The 26,534-nt window shown below is 37.6% G+C and overlaps 1 protein-coding gene across 2 annotated transcripts; it reads right to left on the bottom strand.

Moving 5' to 3' along the window:
* Positions 1–334: 334 nt before the first annotated feature.
* On the bottom strand, positions 335–26,534 carry npr3 (natriuretic peptide receptor 3). Of its 2 annotated transcripts, none has more exons than XM_051111097.1 (8): positions 25,552–26,534; positions 17,490–17,612; positions 16,889–17,064; positions 8,288–8,423; positions 5,418–5,512; positions 5,195–5,315; positions 4,863–4,950; positions 335–2,118 (listed from the first exon to the last, which is right to left on the bottom strand). In XM_051111097.1, the coding sequence occupies exons 1-8, from the start codon at positions 26,213–26,215 to the stop codon at positions 2,007–2,009; spliced, it is 1,515 nt and encodes a 504-aa protein (XP_050967054.1). In that variant the 5' UTR covers positions 26,216–26,534; the 3' UTR covers positions 335–2,006. The 2 variants fall into 2 exon arrangements, with proteins under 2 accessions (XP_050967054.1, XP_050967055.1); XM_051111098.1 differs by having other exon boundaries at positions 4,863–4,947.

Here is a 26,534-nt window from a genome sequence, read left to right as displayed (position 1 = left end):
GTTTAATAATTTATTCAAATTAATTAAACACTTTTAAATGGACTGCAGCAATAATATTTTGTAACATTATTTTGTTTAGCTCAGAATCGTGGGAGAATCGTGATCTGTATTTAAAGAAAAAAAAGAAAAGTGATTCGCAATTTATCCAGAATGGTGCAGCTCTATTCCAAAGATGAACAAAGGTCTTATGGGTTTAGAATGACATGAGGGTGAGTATTAAATGACAGAAGTTTTATTTTTCAGAGAACTATTTCTTTAAGATTGGCCTGCCCAGAATGGAGACCTCACTATTTGCATGTTGTAAGAGCTGTTAGTGGTAAACACAGAGAGACTGTTTAATTTCATAAATTTTTGTTTTAATTGGTCAATATGTATCAATCTAAATAAGTTACAATTCTTCTGAGTGTTTACAAAGCCTTGTAAATATACTTATCAGGTAAAATTTGCTCTGACAAGGCAGATATACTGTTTACAAAAAGGATTCTGTATATTTCACACAAGAAACAATGTTAAAATCAACACTAAGAAAAAATGAAACCTCTACAAAAATATCAATAAATAACATCACATCTTATGTTGATACATTTACTTACATCAGTATACAATTGCCATCATACCAAGCCCGAATAAAACCCTAGAATTTTTTTTTATTTGATGCACAAACCATAGAGATGGTTTTAAATGTGACATCTCACATTTACATCTCATCATCATTACTGAATCATCACAAATGGTAAAAATATACTTTATATGCTATTAAACTGATAGATTATTGATAACCACCTCCTGACAAAGACAATCTAAAGACATAAAAGTTCAAAAATGTACATGTGCAATATAAACTGAACATAGCTTTTCGAAATCTGTTGTTGGTAGGTAGACCGGCTTCTGTTGTGTATAAAATCATTTTGTGATGTATCTATAGCTATTACATAACTTCCTGACAACCTCCTTTTTTAGCTTTTTAAACCAAAGAAATCGCTTGCCTCTGCAGTTCACCTTCACGGATGCAGGCCGATGAAAAATCAGGCATGATTTAAGCAGAATCACCTATCTTGAAATCAAAAAAGGGTAATGTTTAACAACAAAGAGTGGGCTGTACAAAACGACTGACAAAAAAGGTAATGGTGGAGAAGGCTTATAGTAGGCATTGATGTATTTTCCTGTTATTAAAGCATAAGTTTACAAATCTTTTCAAACATTTTGACATGAATGGACACTTAAGTCAGTTTTACATTAAAAAAAAACACCAGTCAGACAACATTTGGTCATGAGGCACCCAGCAGCGCATATGATACTGTACATGGCAGTGTAATTCAAAAGAGCTGAAAGTATATTGGATTATTAAAATTAGTGGGACTAAAACCTATGAAAGAAATCACTTGTAGAAAATCTGAATTTGTAATAATAAATAACAGTTCAGTGTTTCAGCATGCAGCCAAATTTGATACATCAAGGCTTGCTGAGATGCGTGTTGACAGAGAGGAACGTCATTTTAAAGTTCACATCAGTTTTGTTTTCATCAGTGCCTCCTGACAAAATCTACAAAGAAGAAAGCATGGATGTTGATCAGTGTGTTCTACTGGACATTCTCTAAAGGAAGTAGAGGAAGGTAACATGAGTGAGAGTGTTGCGTTTAAAGTAAGCTTAGGTTCTGATATCACTCTTGCCGTCCTCAATATCTCATAACCGCTTCTCCCCATCGGACTCAAGTCAACTGACTATTTTCTACAAAAGAGTTTTCCTCAAGATCAGTTTGGCAGGAAAAAAGGTCTGTAGCTAAATAAAAAAGACCCTTTTTCCTTTACAGAGAGTCGAGAAGCCTTGCGAGCGCTTCTCCTCCAATAATTCAACTTTCCTGAGTTTACGAATTGAAGAGCAAGAGACATTTACAAGGAAAAAACACTACAGCATGTCTATAAATATTTCAGGGTTCCTGGGATGGTGTTTGATGAGCTCACAGACCCATCTGAGATGCACCTTTCCAGTCGACTTACGACTACAGACTACGCTGCCGAGAAGTTGGATCTTATGGAGTCTTCCCGCAACTGACGGTGCTTCCCGATGTCACACTCTTCTCGAGGTATTCTCCGTTCAATGGTTATCCTGTAATTTTTCCTGAGGAATGATTAAGAAAAATATCATGAATGCAGATGATATTGTATGAGCAGCAATAACAATCTTCTTTTTTAGTGCTGTCAAAATTAGCACATTAATGCGTTTTCCAGTTTAACGGCGTTAAAAATATTTAGCACAGGGGCGAAGCTACGGTCGGCCACCCCACTCATAACTGCTGCATCTGTTTCTTTTTTTTATTGACAAGAATTACGTTTTAGTTGCAAAACATCTTAACCACCACATCAAACGGAAGACTTTTCAGACGCACTCCGACACTCAGCGCCAGGCGCTAGTCAAATAAGCATGCGACAGGTGATGAGAGAGATTTGGTAGAACAAGAGTGAACTGTGGTCAGATGAGATGTTGTTAGGCCCTATGTCCTGTCAGCCTTATACTGTGCTCATAGCACACGCTTAAATTGCACGCACTAATGCAGGAGCGCACGCAGGAGCGTGCGAATGAAACTGCGAGTATGCATGTCAGTTTCGCATCATGTTCAGCAGCAGCAGCTCTTAAAGTAATAACAGCTAAATAACCTACAGTGCCTTGCTAAAGTATTCATACCCCTTCATTTTCTTCCTCACATTTTATATTGCAGCCTTATGTTAAACTGCTTTAATTGCTTTTTTTCCCCAGATCAATTTACACTCCATATACCATAATGACTTTGCAAATTGTTTAAAAAAAAAAAAAACACTGACATAAGTACATTGCATATGTATTCAGTACTTAAAGCACCTTTACAGCCCAAAAGTCTTTTTGGGTATAATGCGGCAAGCTTTGCACATCTGCATTTGGCAATTATCTGCCATTCTTCGCCTCAACTCTTCACCTCTCAAGCTCTGTCAGCTTGGATGGGGGCTGGCGGACATTTTCAGATTTCTCCAGTAATATTTGATTGCGTTCAAGTCCAGGCTGTGGCTGGGACACTCAAGGACATTCGCAGATTGTCTATAAGCCACTCTTGCTGTGTGCTTAGGGTCATTGTCCTTTTGGAAAGTGCCCAGTCTGAAGTTCAGAACGTTCTTGTCTGGGTTTTCATTAAGGCTATCTCAATATTTTGGTGCATTGAGTTTTCCTTCTACTCGGACGAGTCCCTCGGTCCCTATGGCTAAAAAACAACCCCACAGCATGAGGCTGCTACCAGCACACTTTACTTTTGGGATGGTACTGTGCAGGTGATGAGCAGTGCCTGGTTTCCCTCAAACATGTTGCTTGGAATTGAGGTTCATCAAACCAGAGAATCTTGTTTCTCATAGTCTGAGGGTCCTTTAGGTGCTTTTTTGAAAATTCCAAGTGTGTTTTCATGTGTCTTCACTGAGGAGAGGATTAAGTTTGGCCACACCGCCATAAAGACTGGATTGGTGGAGTGTTGTAGTGATGTATGTCCTTCTGTAAATTTCTTCCATCTGCATATATGATCATGGAGCTCAACTAGAGTGACCATCAGGTTCTTGGTCACCACTCTGACCAAGGCCCTTCTCCATCAATTGCTCAGTTTGGCCCGGAGGCCAGCTCTAGGAAGAGTCCTAGTTGTTCCAAGCGTCTTCCATTATGGATAACGGAAACTACATGCGTCTGTGAACCTTCAATGCAACAGAACTCTTCCCTGGATGCGTGACTTGACGCAATCCTGTTTCTGAGCTCTACAGGCAGCTATTTTGACCTCAAGGCTCTACATGGTTTTTGCTCTGATACGCATTTTCAGCTGTTAGGCCTTTTCTGAAAGGTGTGTGCCTTTCCAAATCATACTTATTCAAATGAATTTGCCACAGTTTAACTCTACTCGAAGTGTAGTAACATCTACAAACAATCTGAAAACTCTTGAGCTAAATTTCAAGTGCCCCAGAAAAGGGTATGAATACTTATGCAATGGAATCATTTAAGTTTTTTATTGTTACAAACATGTTTTGTGCTTTGTCATTATGGTGTATGGAGTGTAGATTCATGTGGGGAAAATAAAAGTAATTTAAAGCAGTTTAACATAAGGCTGCAACATAACAAAGAGAAAAAATGAATACTTTCGCAAGGCACTGTAATAACCCAGCTGCTGTGATGTCTATTAATCGAAGAACATGACAAAAAAACAAAATGAATAATTTTTGTAGCTTTAAGGACTCATCTATATTTAATTTAGTATTTAGTGTCTGATAACTTTATTCAATTTCTGTATATTTCCTACTCGCTGAAAGGCACAGGTAATATAAATAACAGGTTTATGTGAAGACTGTTTTAAGTTCACTTAAATTAGAAGTTATTTTTTAAAGTCTAATAAATGTTACAGTTGATAGCTCTAACTTAAACTAATGTTGTTGTAATGTTGAATGGCTATAGTCAACGGTTAAATATTAGGAAAAAAACAACAATTTCCTAGAGACATCAGTAATATTGGTATCAGTGATACTCCTATTCAGTCAAAAAAAAAAAGAACAAATATTAAAAATACACTGTCTTTATGTTGTTTTAACATTAATTTGAGGATTGAATGCGCAATTATTGCAGTATAAAAGTATATTTAAAAAACGTTAATGTTAGGTGGGATTAATCGCAATTAATATTAATAAAAAAATATGCAAAATATTGACAGCACTAGTTCTTTTATATCTTAACAAATACTAGGGCACTTACAGATATTTCTAAAAAAAAAAAAAAATTCACACAAACTCTACAAACATTTAAATGCCAAGCACTCAATATCAATTAATAGATTAGGCTATTTTATGAAAAAATAGTTTTCTGTTTACCTAAAGAAGTAGAATCCCATAAGGAGAGCCGTTCCCAGAATTGCCCCTACTATTATCCCAGTCACTGCCGATACACCTAGTCCACCTGCTTAGGAAAGAAAATGAAACCATTTGTAAGGAAAGCAGCACATTTATATAATTTAGTGAGGTTTACATACTGCAAAGCGTGGCTTTTCAAACTGGGGTGTGTAATAAGGTGCTATTACTACTATTGTAAGTAATAATAATAATAATAATAATAATAATAATCTGTTGTCTTAATTTTGACTCTTTGTTACAAAAAAAACAAAAAAAAAACAAGTGTCAGTCTTGAAGCAGTAGAGGTAATTTACATGATGGGTCACTGTGTTTTGGGGGTGGAGGCTCTGGTGCTGTTCGCAAGGAGAACCATTCCCTCTTAAAGCCTGGCATGATCTGGAAACTTCTATTGTTGCCGAAGTAGCTCAAGATGGTCTGAAGGCAAAAAAAGACATTTTTCACATCTTGGTGATTACTTAGCAATTTTTTAGTTAATTCTCTTCGTAAAATAAAGCAGAGATGATCATGTGCGCATACCTCATGAGTTCCTGCCTCTGGGTCTGTCATCCTAATGACAGAGAAATCCCCATTCCGGTCACCATTGGCATCTAGAGACACCTGGCCAGCGATGCCTGTATAACGGAATGTGAGGAATGAGAAAATTAATTAGTTTGAGGAGTCAAACATTCCAAGGAAAACACCGGCAAGAGTCGACAAATTCCGGGTGGGCAGTACAACAGGAAATCTCATCCGCCTCCTGCCGTTTTTGTTGGCTTTGACTGCAGAAATGGTAATTTCATCTGTACATCTGTGTTCCTGAATTCTTGAGATTTTTAAAATATTATTTCATTTTACAGGAAAACATGACCCTGTTCCTGATGATTCTGGCCGAGCGAAACATTGTTATTTCACGTTTAGTTGTCTTGCTGCGGTCATTGAGACGGGTCTGAGCCGCAGACATGTCTGAGCACTTATTTTGTAAGGGAAGTTTAATGAATTACAGTGGCAAGAATACTGGAGAACCCTCTGTTCACAGCTACAATAATGAGAATCAAATGTGGTGAATAATAATGGGAATAAAATGGGACTTGGTCAGTGTTAGGATAACAATGTTCTCTTTGCACAAAATATGCATTATTATTTTAATAATAATAATAATAAGCTTAGAGTGTAAAGTATCATTTAAAGAAGTCATGAAATGCATTTTTAAATTTTTTTCATAATGCTTCCCGAGGTGCACTTAATATCTTAGTATGTTTTTTTTTTTTTTTTTTACCAAAATGTTCATAATTTATGGTCTGCTGGAAGGGCTGCTACAAGACTGCAATGTAACGCCCACTGCTATGATTGGCTGACGTCTTTGCATATGAAATGAGTATTACATGTGGAACTCTTTTGAAAGCTTTTACTACAAAAAAGCGTGTAGATTATCGCAATATACTGAAGAACTACTGTTGCATCAAAGGTTGCAGCGCTGCACTGCAGCCAAACAGTTATGTCTACTGAAGACATGACGCAGTGATCTCATTATTGCAACATGATTTCTGCAATCTCACCAATATTTTCATCATAACTTACACAATGAACACAATGTTCGTTGAGACTTGTTGAGCAGTCTAAACTGTGTCATTGATTTTTTCAGAACTGTCTTTCATGATGTCTTGATTCTCTTGATTTAAAATCCAGGTCTTCAAAAGGGTAAAAAACAATTATTTATGTTTTAAATCCAGGGAATTAGTTTTAAGTTTTGAAATTTGCAGTATGTTTTTATTGTAGAGTAACTTCTACATATTACCACAATGTGTAAATATTAGGAAAATAATGATTCTCCATTCGTGACCCATTTAAAAGTAAAAAAAGTGTTACTACAAACCAATTTTACATGTTTTCTGAAAAATTTCTATATACACCAAGTTTAAAAATTTGGGGTGGGCAAGATTTTTTTATGCTTTTGAAAGAAGTCTCTGTGAAATATTATTACAATTAAAAACAATGGAATCCAGATTTTAATACATTCTAAAAAGTATATTATTCTTGTAATGGCAACGCTAAATTTTTTGCATTATTACTCCAGTCTTCGGAAATCATTTTATTATGCTGATTTGGGCCTCAAAAAACATTTTTTTATTATTAATTATTATGCTGAAAATATATAATTTTTTTTAGTAGAAACCATAGTGAAATCTTTTCAGGATTCTTTAATGAATTGACTAAAAGAACAGCATTTATTTGAAAAATATAGATTTTGCATCATAAATGTCTTCACTGTCACTTTCGATCAATTCCTTGCATCCTTGCCAGGGTTGCCAGGTTTTCACAACAAAACCAGCCCAAAACTAGACCAAACCTAGCCCAATTCCGTTTCGAGGTGGGTCCCCTGTTAAAAATGCACATTTTTTTGTCGGACTGCCCCTGGTAAATTCGTATTTCAGGGGCTAAATATAACGTTATTGGGTTCGCTTTAAACAACCTGCAGCGACAGTGTTGAAGTAGCCCAATTCCGTGGGAAAACCGCGGATCTGGCAACACTGATCCTTGAGTTTATAACACAGCTGCGAGTTAAGTCAGAATTGTGAGATAAAAACTCAATTCTGAGAGCATATCAGTCTTTTTCCCCCTCAAAATTGGACTTTATAATTCAATAGCGAGTTCATATCTCACAATTCTGGGAAAGAAGTCAGCATTGCAAGTTTTTATGATGCAATTCTGACTTTATAACTTGCAATTGTGAGTTTATATCATACAATTCTGAGAAAAAAAGTCAGAATAGTGAGATAAAGAGTTGCAATAACCTTTTTATTTTTCATTCAGTGGCGAATACTGGCATCCATAGGTGATGGTAAACAGATTAAAGTGGTTGATGCTATTATGACTAATGAAAGAGTACTTTAAACAATTTGTGTTTAAATAAACATGTCTTGAATCATACTACAAACTGATTGTGCATCTTTCATACAAAGAACTCTCTCCGTTACGCAGAGAACCCATTCAGGGCCTTAAATGTTAATTTAATGCTACACCCCTACCAGAGATGCACACATGCAAGATCAGCCTAATTAACACAAGTGTAATGTTTATTTTCTTTTTCATTTATGTAATCATCCTATTCTGACACCGTCTGGCTTGTGCATCATCCAGACATGCTAATTAGGAGGTTTTGCTTGATTACTGACAAGTTTGCTTCCACTGTTTACTTTCTCAGTTGCTGAACTTTAACACGAAATTAAACCAGTCAACCCTCATGCCTCTGTGAGTATATATTTGCATTTCAGACCTGCAGCTGCTGATTAATTGTTGTTATAAAATGCAAATGATGTCCACCAAAGAGCCGTGTCCATAGCACTTCGGCGGCCTGATTTCAAAACATTAGGTACAGGGGGGAAAAAACTGCATTTTTTGTGAATTACCTTCAAATGTTCTGTTCCACATGCTATGTGTGATTTCCAGTCCATTCTTTTTCGTCCGACCATTGCTCATCACCTCACGCAAGGCAGTTGCGTACAGAATCAAAGCATCATGGAACCCCTCCATAAACATATTGACCTGCAATGTAAAAAAAGGGGGAAAGATCAATAAAAACTCAATCAGTGAAAAAGGTCATTTTCATGCTTTAACCTTCCATTGCTATATTGGAGAAAGAACAACATATTATTAGAAAACTGGAAGTAAAGGTTATTGTGAGAGAATCCAGAAGCAGCTTATCTATCGATATCATACTTTATTTAAACTTCAAATGAATGAACAACTGCATACAGTGTTTTCTAACATCAAGAGTGAATAAGATGGAGAGGATCCATAAACAGCACTGTGTTGTTCAATGAAATGTTAAGGAATTAAAAAATAATACGGGCTGCCCAGCCGCCATGAATACTGAAAAGCGCGTACTAATAGATGCTCATGTTATGATACGGATTAATGGTCCGTTCCTGCCGCAGAGCCGTATGCTGCGTGTGCACAGCCCAACGCAAACAATAGTAAAACCTGGGGCTTAGTCAGTCTGCGGCCCGGGGGAGATTCGATAACCGGCTGCCAAGATTACTGTATATTTACATTCACCCTCAACTGCCTAATAAGAGTGAAACAGCAGGAAAAGCTGATATAGTCATATGACTGTTTATATACATATTCATTTTTGGAAGCGTGAACAGAGGTGAAATCTCCAAGCATTCGGAGCATAACAAACCCTGCCGTGTTTTCATACAGAGCGCAGCTTGTGATTCAGCAACACAATGTATCGGACTGAACATTCCTCAAAAAAAATGTCATGCTTTCTCATTGCGAAACAAACCCTGCTGCTGATATTTAAGATCAGGCACTATTGCTAACAGTTTATGTAAAACTGATGCCATCTCAGTTCAAGAATGCGATAAGAAAGGGATATAGGGATTTTGATTAAATTTCTATTATTTTAACTTAGAAGTTAAAGGAGAGGTCTCGAGGCCTGTCACCCACGTTGAGATCTGTGGTTTTCCATCACAGTTTGCAGCACCTTTAAATGAGAAAGTGATTTCTTATGTAGCAAAAATAAATAAATTCACTGTAATTTTTTTTGTTTTTAGCTTTGTCCATTTTGTATTTTTGGTTCATTTAAAAATAACATATACTTTGACTAAAGACAGACTGTTTAGAACTGTCACTAATGATTATTTTGGTAAGCAAGTAATCTGATGATTATTCTGACGATTAATCGAATGATCGGATAATCTTTTTTTTTTTTTTTAGTAATAAAAATAGACTTAAGTGTACAACAGCCTTTAAAAATGACTTAAAATACATATAATAGCAATGAGGCAATAATTATAGTTCAAATAAAGTATAATAAATAAAGTAAAAAATAAATTAAGTATCAATAATTAGTATAAATAAACTATGAAAAGCAAGTTTTCATATGGTTTTACTGAACAAAACTGTAAAAATACATAATGCATTATAAACCTGCAGAAGGCGCCAACGGCCTGATCAGTGTTGCCAAGTCCGTGGTTTTTCCCCCGGAATTGGGCTACTTTAACACTGTTGCCACAGGTTGTTGATGTCCGCGGGCATATTTAGCCCCTGGAATGCTAATTTACCAGGGGAACCCCGACAAAAAAAAAAAAAAAAAACCTCTATTTTATCCCCTCGAAATGTGATTGGGCTAGTTTTGAGTAGCTATTGGGCGGGTTTTGTTGTGAAAACCTGGCAACCCTGGGCCTGATGATCGTTTTTGCACTTTAATAGGAGATCTAATCCTTTTTTAATATTGACTAAACAACATTTAATTCAAATGTCCACTTAATCTGTAATATTTGGCCATTTCTTTATCATAGAAAAGTTACTGTATTTCTTGAGTATGCCCCTACAAAAATTAACCATGGTTTTATTATAGTAAAAGTGTAGTAAACATGGTTTTACTACAAATACCATGATTAATTTGCGGTTACCGTGGTTTACCTACAATAACCACGTGTTTTGGTATTATTTGTAGTCAAATCATGGTTAATTTTCATAAGGGTGTGGACATTAAAACATGTAAACTCAGAGTGAGGGTTTAAACTTTTATTTTGAAATCGCAATGAAGAGTTAGCAAATTGAGAAAGATACTGATGTGTTCTCCTGTGTTTGCGTAGGTTTATAAATGATTTACTTTTCAAATCTGATGAAATAACGCACGTTGTGCTCCCAGATAAACGTTATAATAAACCCAAACTCACAACAACATGCAGAGATGGAGTTTGAGACGCTCCACACATGTAAATGTTAACAGTTTGTGGAGCAGCTTTTACTGTGAACGGAGCCACTCTGACATGCACGTACATAACTTACACGCTTGTAAATAATTAAAGCACATATATTAATCCTGTATCACATATATTTATTTAATTGAATTGTAGCGTTTGTGAATTCTTAATAGCATTATGCTTTATTATGATTCTTAAATAGGTTTAATATGTGGAATGCGCAACTTCCGGTATTTTGCCGATTACTCGACACGGCCAAAATGCAATAGAATCGAGGAATCATTGCAGCCCTTAGACTGTTATTTATAAAGCATGTTCCATGTCATGTATCATCTACATGTCATTTTCATTTACTAAATTTTATATATAAAGTTTAATAAACAATGTTTTTACTGTTAACTTCCTCCATAGATATCGGGACGGAGAGAAAACTGCATAACAGCAGTTATTCATAGTTGGCTCAGCTGCAGTGATTAAACCAAAACAAGCCCTACATTATTAGAATGAATGTAACTCATCCTCAGGGCTCACTGGACTCACTGTTTTTACCATTAAGCCGGTTTCTGTTTTTTTGGGCTGATTAACTTCAGGCTCTGGCATGAAAAGGTGCAACCGCATGTCAGTTTCCTCACCACGGTGAAACATTACCCAGTGGAGTCTTACTGTCACTACCAGCTGTACTGCAATGACAGAAAGGACAGAACAGAACTGTAGGATTGCCATCAATGAAGAAACAAATATGAAATATGAAAAATAAATAATGTTAATAATGTTAATTTCACACTGTTATCCTATTTATTTCCATAATTGTTTTTATTTCTCGACCTATTTCCTCCAACTGGAATGCAACAAAATATAAAAAACCAGCCAAATGTTCGGACATCTTCCATTGTGTACGTGAAGAGCTTTTAGTCTTTTAGAATTCAATCGGTGCGGTAGGACATTTTCTCGTCGATTGAACACCACTCAAAACCTTACATGATGCAGCCTTTTAGATGAGTGATATAACTTCATCAAACGATGAGAATCAAAGTCCAGTTGCAATGGCTGAGTCATATATTCTGTGATAACCTGATAAGAAAACCTTCACAGAAATACAAAGATCTTATTCTTTATCCTTGTAACATAATTAAACTACCCTGCGCTGTTCATACATAAATAAATAAATCATTTTCTGCTATTAAATTTATAGAATTAATTCATAAATGAATTTTAAAAATTAAATTAAATCATAAGAATAATGTATTTATGTTTGTTTTTCCATTTCATGTAAATGTACATAAAAAAACGAGAACGAACTGTCTGTGAAAAGTCTGTGACTTCCTTTGTTTGTCTCAGTTTGGCCATTCAGCCACAGTGTGTTCAGATCCTGTGAGATGGCTTTAGGGTCCCTTAATGGTCAGCTAAGCGGTTGACTGCATATCTCTTTCTAGATAAGAGTTGTTAAAGGAAGGAAATGAAAGAAGCAACCATGGGTGGCCTTAAATTCATCTGCGATCTAGTGTATTGAGTTTGTTCATCTCTAATGAATGTTCCTAGTCGCTTCGCTGATCTTCCTTCTCAGGTTGAATAGTTTTTTATTAACTTTGTAGCACTTTTGCTCAAGGACAGACAGATATGTATCTGTAAGGGGGCGTTTCCTCCAAGGAGGCCAGGGAGGCAGTGTCTACTCAAAAAATTATATTCATTATACAAAAATAAAACAATGCAAATATTACAAAATATGATATAGAGGGTTTTTCTAAAGAAATATTGTACAACAGCGGCACCAGCAGGTAAAGTTACAGTGGGAGTCCGTCTCTCTCTCTCCTCCTGAGCCCATTGAGTTTTATCAGACCACCTAAAGTGTGCCGTGAGAGGTCATGTGAGAGGTGGCAATGCCTCCATTTGGATATGACTGCATATGACTGGTTATCGGCTGTGATTGGTTCATATGATAAATCCTGCCTCTTGTGTTTGTGCATGTTCTGCATTTGTGAATCAGTCCGAATGAACAATATAATGGCGTTAATATATAATGCCGACTAATAAAGAAGTAAAGAGCTCACACGCTTCAATATCACCACTTTGTCATGTCAAAATCAAATTTTAAATAGCCTGAAAACATGATCTGTGTTCACCTGATGACTAATGATGCGAAAATAAGTTTATTAGTAAAAGAACAGCTGAACATCTGTTCATCAATTAAATATTGATATATTTATATAAAATATAAATAAAATTGTTTAAATAAAGTATATTGTTTAAATTGTTACTACCTTCAGTTATTATTTTGGAATAAATGTAAAACGCTAAACTGATGAGATTTATACTTGGTTTCATTAATTACATTGTTAATGTAAAAATACTCTCTCTTAGAGCCAGTTGCCAAGCATTAAAACCTCATTAGTTGAAACATGACCCTGAGTTTAGCTCTGATTATATTATAAACACCTGAGGAGATCTGTATTTTATTAATGCTAAATCGGTGCAAATACAATTTCTGGGAATTAATTGAGCTTCAGTGGTTTTTTCATGCTGGAACTTGAAGGGCGAGCCGAAGTAACAGAAAATAAGTAACAGATAAACCTGAGGGCCAACATATGACAACTATTACTAAGTAAGATAAAATACATGTCAGTCTGACCCAATTCATACTTTGCCTCTTTTGAAGAGATGATGTTTCTCAGCTAGAAAAAACTGTTAATGATTCAGAGGAATGCTGCCTGTTTTTAGGATCATTTCAAAACCTTTTCTTCCAAGAGTATTTTGCAAGTGGAAAATATAGAAGAAACGTTGGATAAATCCAATCAAGCGCATTAAACATGAAATACATTATATTGTAAATCATAAAACATGTTTCTAATGACTGTGGTAATCCAACACACCCACCTACTGGTCATCAGTGCATAAAAATGCTTAGCATTTTTCACAGACTCAGTCATTTTAGAGTCGCTAAGGACCTACGGTTGACGGCACCTTTGGATCTAAAACAGCACTTTTTAAATGTCTGTATTTGAGGTTTTACTTTGTAGCTGGATTATACTGTATAGTCGACCTTCCAGAATGTTAAGAGTGGAAACTGTCATTTCTCCAGCAGATTTACGTTCTGCATATGGGGGGCTCTTTGCAAATGAGTATGGCTGCATTTCCTGGCAGCTAGTACGAATTGCAAAAATCTGTGTGGATGCTCATAAGAACACCACTCACTGTAAGCCAGTTCCCAAAAATGTATCACCTTCCTTAATGAATAAAGTGAGCATTCTTCATCCAGCTCATTAATTCAGCATGAACACCGCTGTCAGTAAAAAACAAGCGGCAGCTACAAGGAGAAGGCCAAGTTGTGAAACATCACATTAGCCTGCGCTTCTATCAGGTAAAGCTTCTGCTTCTCTGGGTAGCGCACTCGTACAATAAACTAATTGTGCTCGGCACACTGAAGTCTTGACATTCGTATTTGGAACGAGAATGGGCTTTGTCTGAATGCTGCTCTTTCTATACGATGGTGGTCCCCCGCGAAGGTCCAGCTCCAGTCTTTTGCGGCTCCTGTTGATACAGCAATTGAGCCAGTCAAAAGTGGCAGGGCCCCCACTGAGGTTATTAACCTTGGCACTTCGATTCGTCCACAATTGTTTGTTTCAGAAAGACAGTTCCCGCTGTCTTCCTTAGAAAAGCTTTGACGGCTTTTCAAAGGAAGCTGACATGATGGGGACAAAGAGCCAGACCAAAATATGGGGCCTGTATGGAACGCCAAGTCACCCCATTGAAAAGCACTTAAAGTGTGAATGCACTGTATTTGGACTTTAAACTGGGTGAATAAATGAATTGGCTGCTCTTTGAACATTGCAGGCCACAAAATGGATGGAATTGCAGGAAGGGGGCTTATGGTTGATTGATTGAGTGACTGATTTGCCTGTATACTACTCTCAGGGGACAATGAGGATGGTGTACAGGGCTCGCAAAATTTCAAAACCCTTGGTAGCCATTCGGCTGAACCTCACTGTGGACAAATCAGCATGATCAAAACCTTAAGTGACTATTTTTTTCTCCAAACAACAAATTGCGCAACGGATTACAAAATTCATGGTTTGGATCATATTACAGGTTCTGAGTCACAGATCGGATAAAAAAATGGTTCTTTATTATTTAAAGAAAATTTCTATGACACCACAGCAAAAACTAGTAGCATAACTAATCAAACATTTTTAAAGAGAACTGTCTTGTTGTCAGAAAAACCCAAAAAAGGTAGAAAACCTGACAGTGGACACAATTCTGGATTGCGTGAAGACAGTATGGACAGTATGGACTGTCAAAGAGAACTGAGGTAAAACAGTTTTTATTTGACCTTTTTCACTCTGTCACGGTAGTCCCTCGAAGAAACATCAAAAATGCAAGAGTATTGTTGCCATAGCTCTATAAACATTACCTCTATTCTAAAATTCCACCTAGCAGGACTGATACCATTGTCGCTCTTTTGTTTTGGTATGTTTGAAAGCATGTACCAAGATGCTGCTGTGCTCCTATTGACCAGTGTTAGATATGACGGAACAGATGATTGATTGATTTAGTTTTGGTCATAGTCTTTTGATTAAAATGCCAGTTTTAGTCACATTTTAGTCATCTGAATTATTTTAGTTTTAGTCTAGTTTTAGTTGACTAAATAACATAAGATCAGTATCTTTAGTTGGCTAAAATCGAATCAGTTTACTTAGTGTAATGCATTTATTAAGCATTTCTCTAAAATTACCATAGATTTGATATTAAGGCTTTATATTAAGGTAGACACTGATTTAACTGCTGTGACACGCAACATGCCTTTATATTAAAAATGAAATGAAACCACTTCTCATAAAGAAACAAGAACATTTTTTTCAATGAAATACCAATGGTTATATAGGTTATTATGCATTTTTTGTAACAACTTGTGTAACAACTTTTTTGTAACAACTTTGTTGCTTGATTAACATCAATGCCACAAGCAATAGCAACTAAATTAGACTGCTGTCCCTTTAAAACCGAATGCACGGATACAATGTACTAACATATCTGATATTCTCCCAACTGTTTACGTTCATCTAAGATGCAACCGAGTGCGTTTACATGAAGACTCCTTAAATTAGCCATCATTTTGTGTTCATTTATGCATTCATCCGACGTAAAAGTACTCGTGTGCTGTGTGACACGTGCTGCTTCGGTGTGAGTGCTCAGAAAACCAGACCAAATTGAGTTCTCTTTTGGGTCATCAAATTTATCCATATGCCTGCTCTTCTTACTCCCAGATATCTACATTTTTAAACGTTTTGAGAGGTGCAGCAAGGGTATGCTGCCTGATAGAACAATAGGCTATGATACAGTTCAAATGTGTGCATTTAAACTCCTAACCACACAGCAGATTCGTTCTGAATGAATCACTTTAACATTTTTGTCTCAATTTTATTAATTGACAAAAGTGTCAATATATTTTCGTCATAGTTTTTGCGATTGAAAAGTAGTTTTTGTTTTGTTATAGTCTCGTTTTCGTCTGTGAAAAAATGTTGGCAAAAATTATGACTGTGACGGAACTCAGCGTGCACAGCGGAAAAAAAAAAAACATGTCTTTCTGTGGTGACTTCGTAAAGCGTCGCAGACGTGGACTTGGTTGTCATCCACTATGGCACACCACACGAGATGAAACAAATTAATCTTGCATCCAGACTTAAATTGTTGTTTACGAATCCCCACGACACCCTACGTCAAGCAAATCGAGCTAAAATCATGTCTGACCCGGGCTTTAGAAACGTGCAAATGATCAATTATAATACACTTCACCACTTCATGTGAGTGAACAACACAAATCAAGGAAGAAATTTTATTTTACCATTTATGATAACCCCGTTGGACAGGATGGTGATATATTTAGTACGATATTAGTACAATTCCAAGGGCCCGACGAGGGGGGGGGGGGGTGGGCTGTTCAGAAGGCCCAGAAACCATAGTGGCTCTGATTTGCATACAGGATAAGTAGAATAAGTAGTAGATAAATAGAATTTTATTGAGCATATATACTGTATAAATGCTTCGTAACAATTAATCTAAATTAAAAAATACAATTGGAAATGTATATAGAATAACTAAATTAGTATCAATATATCGTGCATCCCTAATTTATCATTTATCAAAAGGATGAACTAAATTTTTGTAGGAATTTAGATCTGCAAAGCCTTGACCAAATTAATCTGAAATCCAATAAAATTCTAAAATACATTTGGCAGGATACACTATTATACATTTTTACCATTATATTCAGTAATTTTGTTTCAAAGACTCACGTACAGCACTGCAGCCTTCGCAAACAGGGATGTCTGATTGCTGTAGTGACTTTTTCATTTCCATGGAGAAGTCTTCAAACTCTGGCTTTGTGGACCTAAGCAACGTTACTGTGTTGAGAAAGCTGTAGGCAGCCTTGGCCTCATTGTCATATTTGTCTCCTCTCCTCCAGGATCCATCCCCTGTAAAATAGTGTTGTATTTTTATTGTATATCATGTTCACATAAGCACACATCGCAAGATTTGTCATAGAAAAGTATGTCTCCTAAAACAAGGACATTATACAAGTCTGTTTCTGCTGATAAAACCTCAATGACAATGGCTGAAATACCTACTCTCTTACATTTGCTGCTACAATGGGGCTTTTAGATATACTCAAGAACATCCTGGACCTGCACACTAGACAATATCCAGGCGCTATTGTGTTGAGCCAAATGTCTCTTGAATGTAATCTCTATCTAGCAGAGCTGGGCCTCTTTTGCAGTTCAGTGTAGATAGCTTCATTGTGCTAGAGGGACAATCCTGTCTGACTACGGTTCATCTTGGGAATAGAGATAAGCTCTGTAATCACTGCACAACCACCATAAGTACAGTAGTGGAGCTTTACCATAGGAAGAGGAGTTGAACAGCTCGATGTTGAAGAAAATGCTGCTGTCGCTGGTTAATTTTCGTCGATGGGCTGCCAGCATGAGTTCTCGTACTGTGTCCGCCTTGGCACACATGATCACAACTGCAAAACAAGAAAGAAGAGAATGTTATTTGTCATTTCTCATTAACGCCACCTGGTTGACATTTATAATGTTAAGTAATGTAGGGTTGCTAACCAAGATAATTATGAAAAATAATACGGTAACCAAATTACTTTTCTGATTTTTTTTGTTCTGTTCCACCGATGAGGAACAAATACCATACTAAAATATTCCCTGTGTTACTATTTAGCACAAACATACAACACACACAATAAAGTCAGATTCTCAAGCTAATGACTTCTTGACAGTTCTTTTTGGTGAATCAAAACCATACAGTGCGACAAGTAATGTCTGATTCCTAAGTGAAATACTCAGACCAGCTCTTTTTAATGAATCACAACTTACGAATCAGGTGGTGTATTTCTGAATTATTCTTAGTCACTTACTGAGCTTAATTTACAGAGACTCAATTAAACTGATACAATATTACAGTGTGCTTAAAGGGGCCATCGGATGGAAAATTCACTTTTACATGTTGTTTGAGCATAAATGTGTGTTGGCAGCGTGTGTGCTCATTCACCCTATAATGAGAAAAATCCACCCAGTGTTTTTTAATCCCTATAAATAATATCCCCTTTTTCAAATCAAGCCATTCTTAGCTTTTTGGCTGCAACGTCACACAGACCAAGGCCATCACCCCATGGATAAGAGGGGCGGCGTGAGCAGAGCTCATTAGCATTTAAAGGGACATGGAACAAAACAGGTTACTGTGAACAGAGCTGATTTTGACAAGGTGAAAAGGGTGTTTTTAATTCTACCATTGAGAAATTTTAACCAAAGCATGTTAAAGACATTTAAAACCCTAAAGAATCATATCATCTTGTGGAAAATGGGCCTTCAATGACCCCTTTAAAGTCCGCATGAAATCAAAATTTAAAGGGGACATCAGTTGCCCATTTTCAAAACTGGGTATGATTTCATGAAAAGTCTGCAACACAATTTGGTTAAAATTAAGCAACCCATTTTGGTAACCGTCTCTTTAAATGATAATGAGCTACTGCTCACCCCACCTCTCTCTTCCATTTTTTGTATATTCGGTGGTACGTTACCATCAAAATCAAAAATAATCTACTGCATCCTCAGTGGGTCTAATGTTGGAGGAAAATTAAGACTTTTATGTTCTCCTTTACATCCAAATACATAACAACTGCATTGCCTACAAGACACTGTTGTCATTACAGCTGTTCGAGCACGGAGAAAATTGCGGAGAGCGTACAACTAGCTGAGGGCGGAAATATGCTAATACAGGACAGCCTGTCAGTCAATGTGGGCGGGGCCAAAGCAGTATGACATCATACTGCTCAGAAAATCATTGTGGCTTGATAATTGAGACTTTTTAAGGAGTGAATGGATTTTTTGTAAGGTGGTTTGTTCCACATACTGCTAAGACACATGTATATGCAAACATGAATTTTGCGTTCAATGTCACCTTTAGGTTTTTGTGCTTTCAGTATGAACATATCAGCATGTTAGATATCTATAAGCTGGTGTTCTCCAAAACATTGACAAAATTCATATTTAAAAGACATAAGGATTTAAAACTTAGTTTCCCACTTTTTGATGCTCTCAAGAATCTAAAGAATCATGGCATATATAAGGGATAGGGACCCATTCATACAGTTTAAACATGCTTTCCATTGGGGAGAATAGTTTTCACGTCAGTGTCACACGAACCTCCACAATTTGCACGCAGTGCTTGGGTCCAACCCATTTGAATTCTACACAGAATGCTGTATTTTAAAGCACAATGGAAGAGATCAAACATCGCACATGGTTAGACATCCTCAGCACTATAAACATGAACAACAATGAACAGATGGCGATGAGCTACTTGATATGTCCCGCCCTAACTTCCTGTTTTAGTGGAAATTCCGTCAACACGTTGAATAACACTGTTTGTATAATAATGCTGTATGTACCACAACCAGAATTGTTAATTCTGACAAAATAAAGCACCATTTTCTCATAAGAGTTTTACAGACCACTAATCCAACACGCACATTAAGTTATTATCGTCTCGATTCTGAGAAACATGCACAGTGTTGTTAATTTAAGATTAATTATGACCTTTCTGCTACCGGCCAGCTTTACAAGAACATGTGGCATTGATTCAATTATGTAAGCACGGGCCCATAAGTACCATAGAATAACTTCTTTTTGACCTGTTCTAATAGAAACACAGTCTGAGGTACAAAATATTTTCCCATGGAGCAAGGAGGTCAAAAATAAATAAACAAATAAGCAAGCAAACAGAGTTTTTTTTTTTTAAGTTGCAAAGTGTCCCATAAATAGGAAGATTCAGAGGATTGGAACTTTCCCCACAGCTCAGTCAGTGTAATGCACTGCTTGAAATATCCTCAGCTGAGTGGGACAAACTTCACCTCAGTATTCCTGCACTATAGCACCCTTTAATTACAGAGCGCACAGTACACTACAGGCCCTGTGTTGGCTCTCCAGTGATTCCATGGGGTACAGCTCCAGCCAGCAATATTTCAAAAATCTGGATTTTCCCACTGACACTAGTTACAAATGAGCTGAGGAATGCAAAGAGGCAACACATGGCACACTTACCGTTGGTTGCGCCGCATTTAATGCACCTGGGGGTCTATATAGAAGCATAGTGTGAACGTGCACATGGATATATCGCTACCGAGCATAAGGGTTTACTGTCTCGCCCCTCTGTCCGACTTTGGCAGCATGGCACAGAATGCAAAATAAGCAGCGCTATAATGACATATCTCTGGCTTAGTAAATTCACTCCCTGAGGACCACTCTGCAGGTTTCCAATGTGCTGTGCTCACGTCATTCACTGTCAAAACACTGCAACACCCTATGCCATCCTCATTAAAGTGCCTTATCTTCTGACATTTAGCCTCGGCGGGGATCATAACTTGGAATTTTATGTGTTTATGTGCAGTCAACAGCCAGATGTGTCCTTCTTATCTGCTTGTTAAGTCTGACGTCACGCGTCACACTTTCCAAACGCTCTATCGGATGCCAAAAGCAAACAACAAACAGTGCTAATATTCCACCCAAACATCATGGATCCTACAGCCTGTGCTCTTGAGAGAGTATTCTCAGTTGAGGCTTGGACATTCATCCATCGCGAAGCCCTACAGTTGATTCTGATTGGCTCGGCCAAAAGTTTTTTCTTCTCATAATCTATCATAAAACAGCCGCTAAAACATACTTTTAAATCAACGCTCATGTGCAGGCTGAGCCATGTCATTAAAGTTATCTGTATTTTATTACATTCGCCTCAGCTGTGCCAGTCGACACGCCGTGGCCTCGTGCAACAGGTTGAAAACCGCTTAACGAAGACTGACAACATCAAAAACAAGGGCATCACAGTGGCCAAATGAATCAAACCAGGCGTCACAGGCGCTGGAGAATGTCCAAATGACGTCCTCCAAAGATGACTGCAGGCAAAGAAAAACTATTTTGCAATCTGTACTGGCTTCTGATTATGAGAAACTGTGTGAGAGAGAAGATAATGATGAATGCTCTTATTATAAGCAGCCACATAAATCAACTTGCTTACATGCTTGTGTCACTGACCACTTCAGGGACAGAAAATCAAGTCAAGTGTCATCTTAATAAAGTGAACAAATAGTAGTAAAACATGTACAAACTTGTCTGATCTGTAAATTTTGCTATCTGTATTGTATCAATACTCACTCCTACAGTACATGCACCACTCCAGCCTTTTATGGGGCCCTGAAAACAAAACAATGAAGTGTCTACCATGCCTGGAATACTAATTCTGATGCCGGCAATCTACCTCATGGAACAGGCTGCACCGTTTAGCATTCAAAATATATGCTAATTTATACAGTGGCGACGTCTATAATTTATGGTAATACAAACACAAACTTTTATGACCAATGCAACGGCCATCTATCTGGTCATTGGTCTGGTCTTGAAGCAGACAAATTCTAATCGGTTTTATTTTGGAAAAATGGCTGCCTTGGTACTAATCACAAATTATTTTGAACTGCTGCATTTTGGCTGTGTTCTCAACTGGTGGGCTGCAAGTTTTGATAACAATGCTAAATGCAAATGTATTGGAAATAACGGCGTTATAAATAAATGGCGTTACTAATGCCATTATTTTTTTAAAAACGAATAATCAAACAAAATACTGTTTCCCCCCTTACAACACTGTTGCCATTATTGACAATAAAATGCGGTGTTACTATAAGTTTTTGCGTTGCGTTCTTCTTCTGAGGTAAATTCTAGCTTATTCCTCTCAGCATGTCTTCTTCCAGAAAAGAAAAGTAGCCGAGGTAAACTTGATGAATGTTCATGTTTGTGGAAGTGATGTGGGTGTTTACCTACATGTCCGTGAGGCTCACGTGGATGATTAAAATTTGAAAAGCGGAGACGCTTGTGGGCGTCATTACATTAGAGATGAGTTTAGACGTGAAAAACTGGAGGGTTGGTATCTTACGGATTACTTCATTAGAGAATATTTGTTTTTGACCTGACTTCATTTAAAAGCAGACACGTGAGGCACGTATTCACTGAGATTCAGGTTGTTTTATTTATGTGAAGAGAGGTGATGGAGACCGAGATGGCAGAGAGCGCACCCTGTCTATTTCATTTATTTTACAAAAGCACATTGTTTTGTTGATATTATACTGTTTTTCATGTCCACGGGTTGAAGTGACCCAATGAACGTGATATTTAGCCCCTGGGACATTGTCCCACAGCAACATTAAAATAGTGTAGATTAGTGTACAATGTTTTATTCATTTACCATGTTTATTATTGGGGCCATCCAAGTTATTTGACATTTGAACTTTTTTTCTTTTTTTTAAAAAAAGTAACACAAAAGTTACATTTCCTGGCAATTAGTTACTTTTATAATGATATAACTGAGTTACTAACTCGTAGTAGTAATTTGTAACTGTAACTAATTACTTTTTTTAAGTAACATGCCCAACACTGCTAACCATATAAGCATGTGTAGTTAGGAAAGTTCAATAAATAGGCACATCAGCTTTTGAATAGGAGGAAAAAAGCTTCCCATAACTTTTGATGTTGACGTCAAATCAGTCTGTACAGTATTTGGCCACCAATTCAACTGTCAGATGGTGGAATGTAGATGCCAACATGGATCAGTGTTGCCAAGTCCGCAGTTTTCCCCACGGAATTGGGCTACTTTAACGCTGTTGCCACGGGTTATTTTTGATGTCCGCAGGTTGAAGTGACCCCAATAACGTAATACTTAGCCCTTGAAATACGAATTTACCAGGGGAGCCCCAACAAAAAAAAAAAAGTGTATTTTATCCCCCGGAACGCCGATTTTTAATGTGGGACCCCCCCTTGAAATGTTTTGGGCTAGTTTTCAGTAGCAATTGGGTGGGTTTTGTTGTGAAAACCTGGCAACCCTGACATGGATAGCCGGTATTGTCGCTTAAAGTCATGGTGTAATTAAAGTAGTGATTGAAGTAGTCTATTTAACGGTATTGTGACGTACATCCGGGTGAAAATGTAGGGCAGGCACTCGGTTCTATCCATCGGTTGTTCACCGGAGAGAAGTCTGATGTTTCAATGAAAGATATGTTGCTTGAAACCCCTTATCCACAAAAACTAAACAAAACGCATATTTGAATATTTATATATGTATACAAGCCATTCTACTGTATGCCGTTTTGGCAGTGTTGCTTTTAGGATGTCTACTTTTTACGTTTTGTCTACTTTAAACAAAATAAAAATGTGTAATTTCTTATAAAATACTCTTATACTTCAGAAGGAGCTTGAAAGAGGTGTCAAATTTTGCCCTGAGTGTTTGGGTGGTGACCTGAAAAATGCATCCCGTCAGTGAGATTCCACATTCAGATCTCTGCATGGCCTGTGATGGGCAGATCAAAGGCGGTATACATGTCATCATACGAGGAGCATTCCATACTTGTACCTTTATAGTTGCTTTGGGGGACCGCAACATGTCAAGGACCTTTAGCTGCTGTGAACTAGCAGAAAAGGGAAAGAATTATAAAAAGCCTCAAGAGGTGTAACCCTGGCATTGTTAGTGTCAAAACAGCCCCAAGACAGCATTAACCTCCTACCCCGTTTCAGTCATTCCATACTGACATTTTCAGAATTGGTGGAACATTCCTTTAATGACCAGCGTTCACGCAATACGCTTTAGCTTATGAAACCCAAGATGTTCGTTTTGACGCACACGACTGTCTTGGGAAAGCGATACAGGGGACTGGGCCTTCAGCAGGGCCCCTGTATTGAGGCATATCTGTATATTTTCTAAAATCGACAACATTCTTGCTAGGAATGTAAGAAATGCACTGTTTATGAAACAGGATCGGTAAGGAGGTGCACGGTCAGACTTTCTGAAGCGGCACAGATTTGGGGCAGACGGATATGATGTTTGAAAGCAGACTGAAACAGCAGACAGTTCATAGTTTTGACAGCAGGCATATCTTTTAGCGCCACAATGTGTCCAACACCAATAGTAGCAGAGGGTGTATCCTCTTTGGTTATTAAGAATCAGCCAGGCAGACAGTGCATGACTTTACTCGCCATGAGAAAAGCTGTTAAAAAGTGCTCGAGGATGTCTAGAGGAGTGCTAAAGCCTACAATTGCTCCCCAAAATTCCAACAGCTCTTGCTCAGTGTTGACCGGCTGTCAAAATACTGATCATTTTTTCCACAAACTTTCTTATGGACTGCAACTGACCTCTTGTCTATCTTTACAGACAGGAAGCCCTAAGAGATCAGGAGAGAATCAAAACAACCCTACTCAGAGACATGTTATGTTCTATATTTGTCTGATGCACCATCCTTGGCAGTTTAATATGTTGTGGATTAGGATTGCGGTTCCATTGAATGCATTATTATTTGATGAAAATACCACTTCCAGATAAACTAATTTCCACGTGAATTAATAACAAATGTGCTGACCAGGGGCAATACATAGCAAATCCACCCTCTTGACCTCTGAATACCTGAGGTGAGTCGCTGCTGGTGAAGAAAAAAATCTGACTTTAGAGCTAATATTCTCTACAATGTTTTCCAAATGTTTTGTTACTTACCTACCCCTACAGTCCCATTATGTCTGAAATGTGTTTCCATTAAATCATATTATACAGACTTTCTTTAAAAACAAATACAGGCTACAAACAGCATTTAAATAAATATTAAAATACTAAATAACAAAAATTAAGCCACATTTGAAGTGTTATTGCTCTTAATCGTTACTGACAGGTAACCGGTAATTTCGGAGAGGGAAAAACAAACATTTTCACATACAGCGGTTGTTTGCGTTTGATGCCTAACTGAAGGTAATGCTGATCACAATGATATATACTGTAGTTATTGATCCCAAGGCCCATGCCAACTCCCATGTTCCTCCTAATACATCATTCATTTGCAATGCGAAAGGTTATCGTGTAATTTTATTGGGGAATGTGTAATCTCATCTATTTAGTATCAGTGTGGATTGCTACCACTTGAGATCTAGGATGGTAAATGAAAGGTAATGGGCTCAAACCCAGCAAGATGCCATCCATTCCACTATCAAATTCTGGCAAGAAACTTCGCCAAGGATTCTTTTTAACAAGTGTACTGTAAGACACTTTTGGCATCTATGGCAAGCTATTTTATTTCCTAAAAAATGGTCAGTAAAGCCTGAATATATACTTTTTACAACTAAGAGAGAACAAACCACAACTAGCACCTAGTTAGTAAAACTGAAACATATACTAGTCTGAAGTAAATGGCTGAGAACCGAACGAGATTTAATGCAAGTATTTATAAGCATTAACGTCAAATACATTAATACTAGTATCAAATGAAAAAACAAGTGCTCGAAGCAAAATAGATAGTGGTTTGTTTTAAGGAATATCTGTTAAAACGACTTGCCATAAAGCGTTTGATAAATGACAGACAAGTAAACGAGTACCTTCGCTCCCGTAGACGGACGCGATGATCCCGTCGGCATCTACTCTCTCCTCGTTGGAGTTAAACACAGCGTAATCTTTGACGATGTGGTACTCTGAGAGCACCGTATAAACCCCCTCTACCGTAAAGTAACAGTTTCTCTCCTCTTTATCGTCGTCGTATATCAAAGATGCAGTTCTCCAGCCGAAACGACCGAACATCGCCCGAAACGTCTCAGCCATTTTCAGGTAAGTTGGAGCGATTCTTGTGAGATGCGAGTACTCGGGGGCTTTGACGCTGAAGCCGGTGGCCAGAGCACCTGCTGTGATCACTGGGATGTTCCAGTGCGATGCCACTCTAACCACCGATGCGGCGGTGTACTCGCACACCGGACCGAGGATCAGGTCGGGACGCTCGTCTTTCTGCTTGTCCACCAGCGCGTACAGAGCGTCCATCCCACACGAGGAGTTCTGATGCTCCACATTGAATTTCAATCCTGCGAACAGCTCTGCTCTGCTTTTTTTCGCGTACTCAATAGCCGGAGAAACTCTCTGGTAAGAGAACAGGTATGTGTTGTTGCGAGGCAAAATGACCATCACGTTGATGTTGTTAGTCTGTGCACTTGTCCTGCCAGGCATCATGAGTACTACCCAAATGGACAGACATAGTGACATGAAACATGACATCTTTAACACCAATGAACGAAGTAGCCTAACTGATGGTTGTTTTTTGTTTTTTTCTTTTTGCAAAAGCTTTTTAAAGTTTTTTTCCCTCCCCAAGTAGATTGTTTTAGAAATTAAGACGTATCCTTAAATGAACTTAGTATGGCAAAATCCCACTCTTTCTGTTTATAAGTGAGTTGTGTCGTGTGTGTCTCTCCTGTGAGTCTCTCCAGAGCCCCTTTCTCTTCCCCTGTTTGGAGTCTTCTTTGGGTCTCTGTCTAACTCTCCGCTTCCCTGTGTAATTACTCTTGTTAGGATGTGTGAAGTGTGCGGCTCGGCTGGT

This window comes from Labeo rohita, chromosome 5 (genome assembly GCF_022985175.1).
Source record: "Labeo rohita strain BAU-BD-2019 chromosome 5, IGBB_LRoh.1.0, whole genome shotgun sequence".
NCBI classification, from domain to species: Eukaryota; Metazoa; Chordata; class Actinopteri; order Cypriniformes; family Cyprinidae; genus Labeo; species Labeo rohita.
This window is presented reverse-complemented; position numbering and strand designations above follow the sequence as displayed.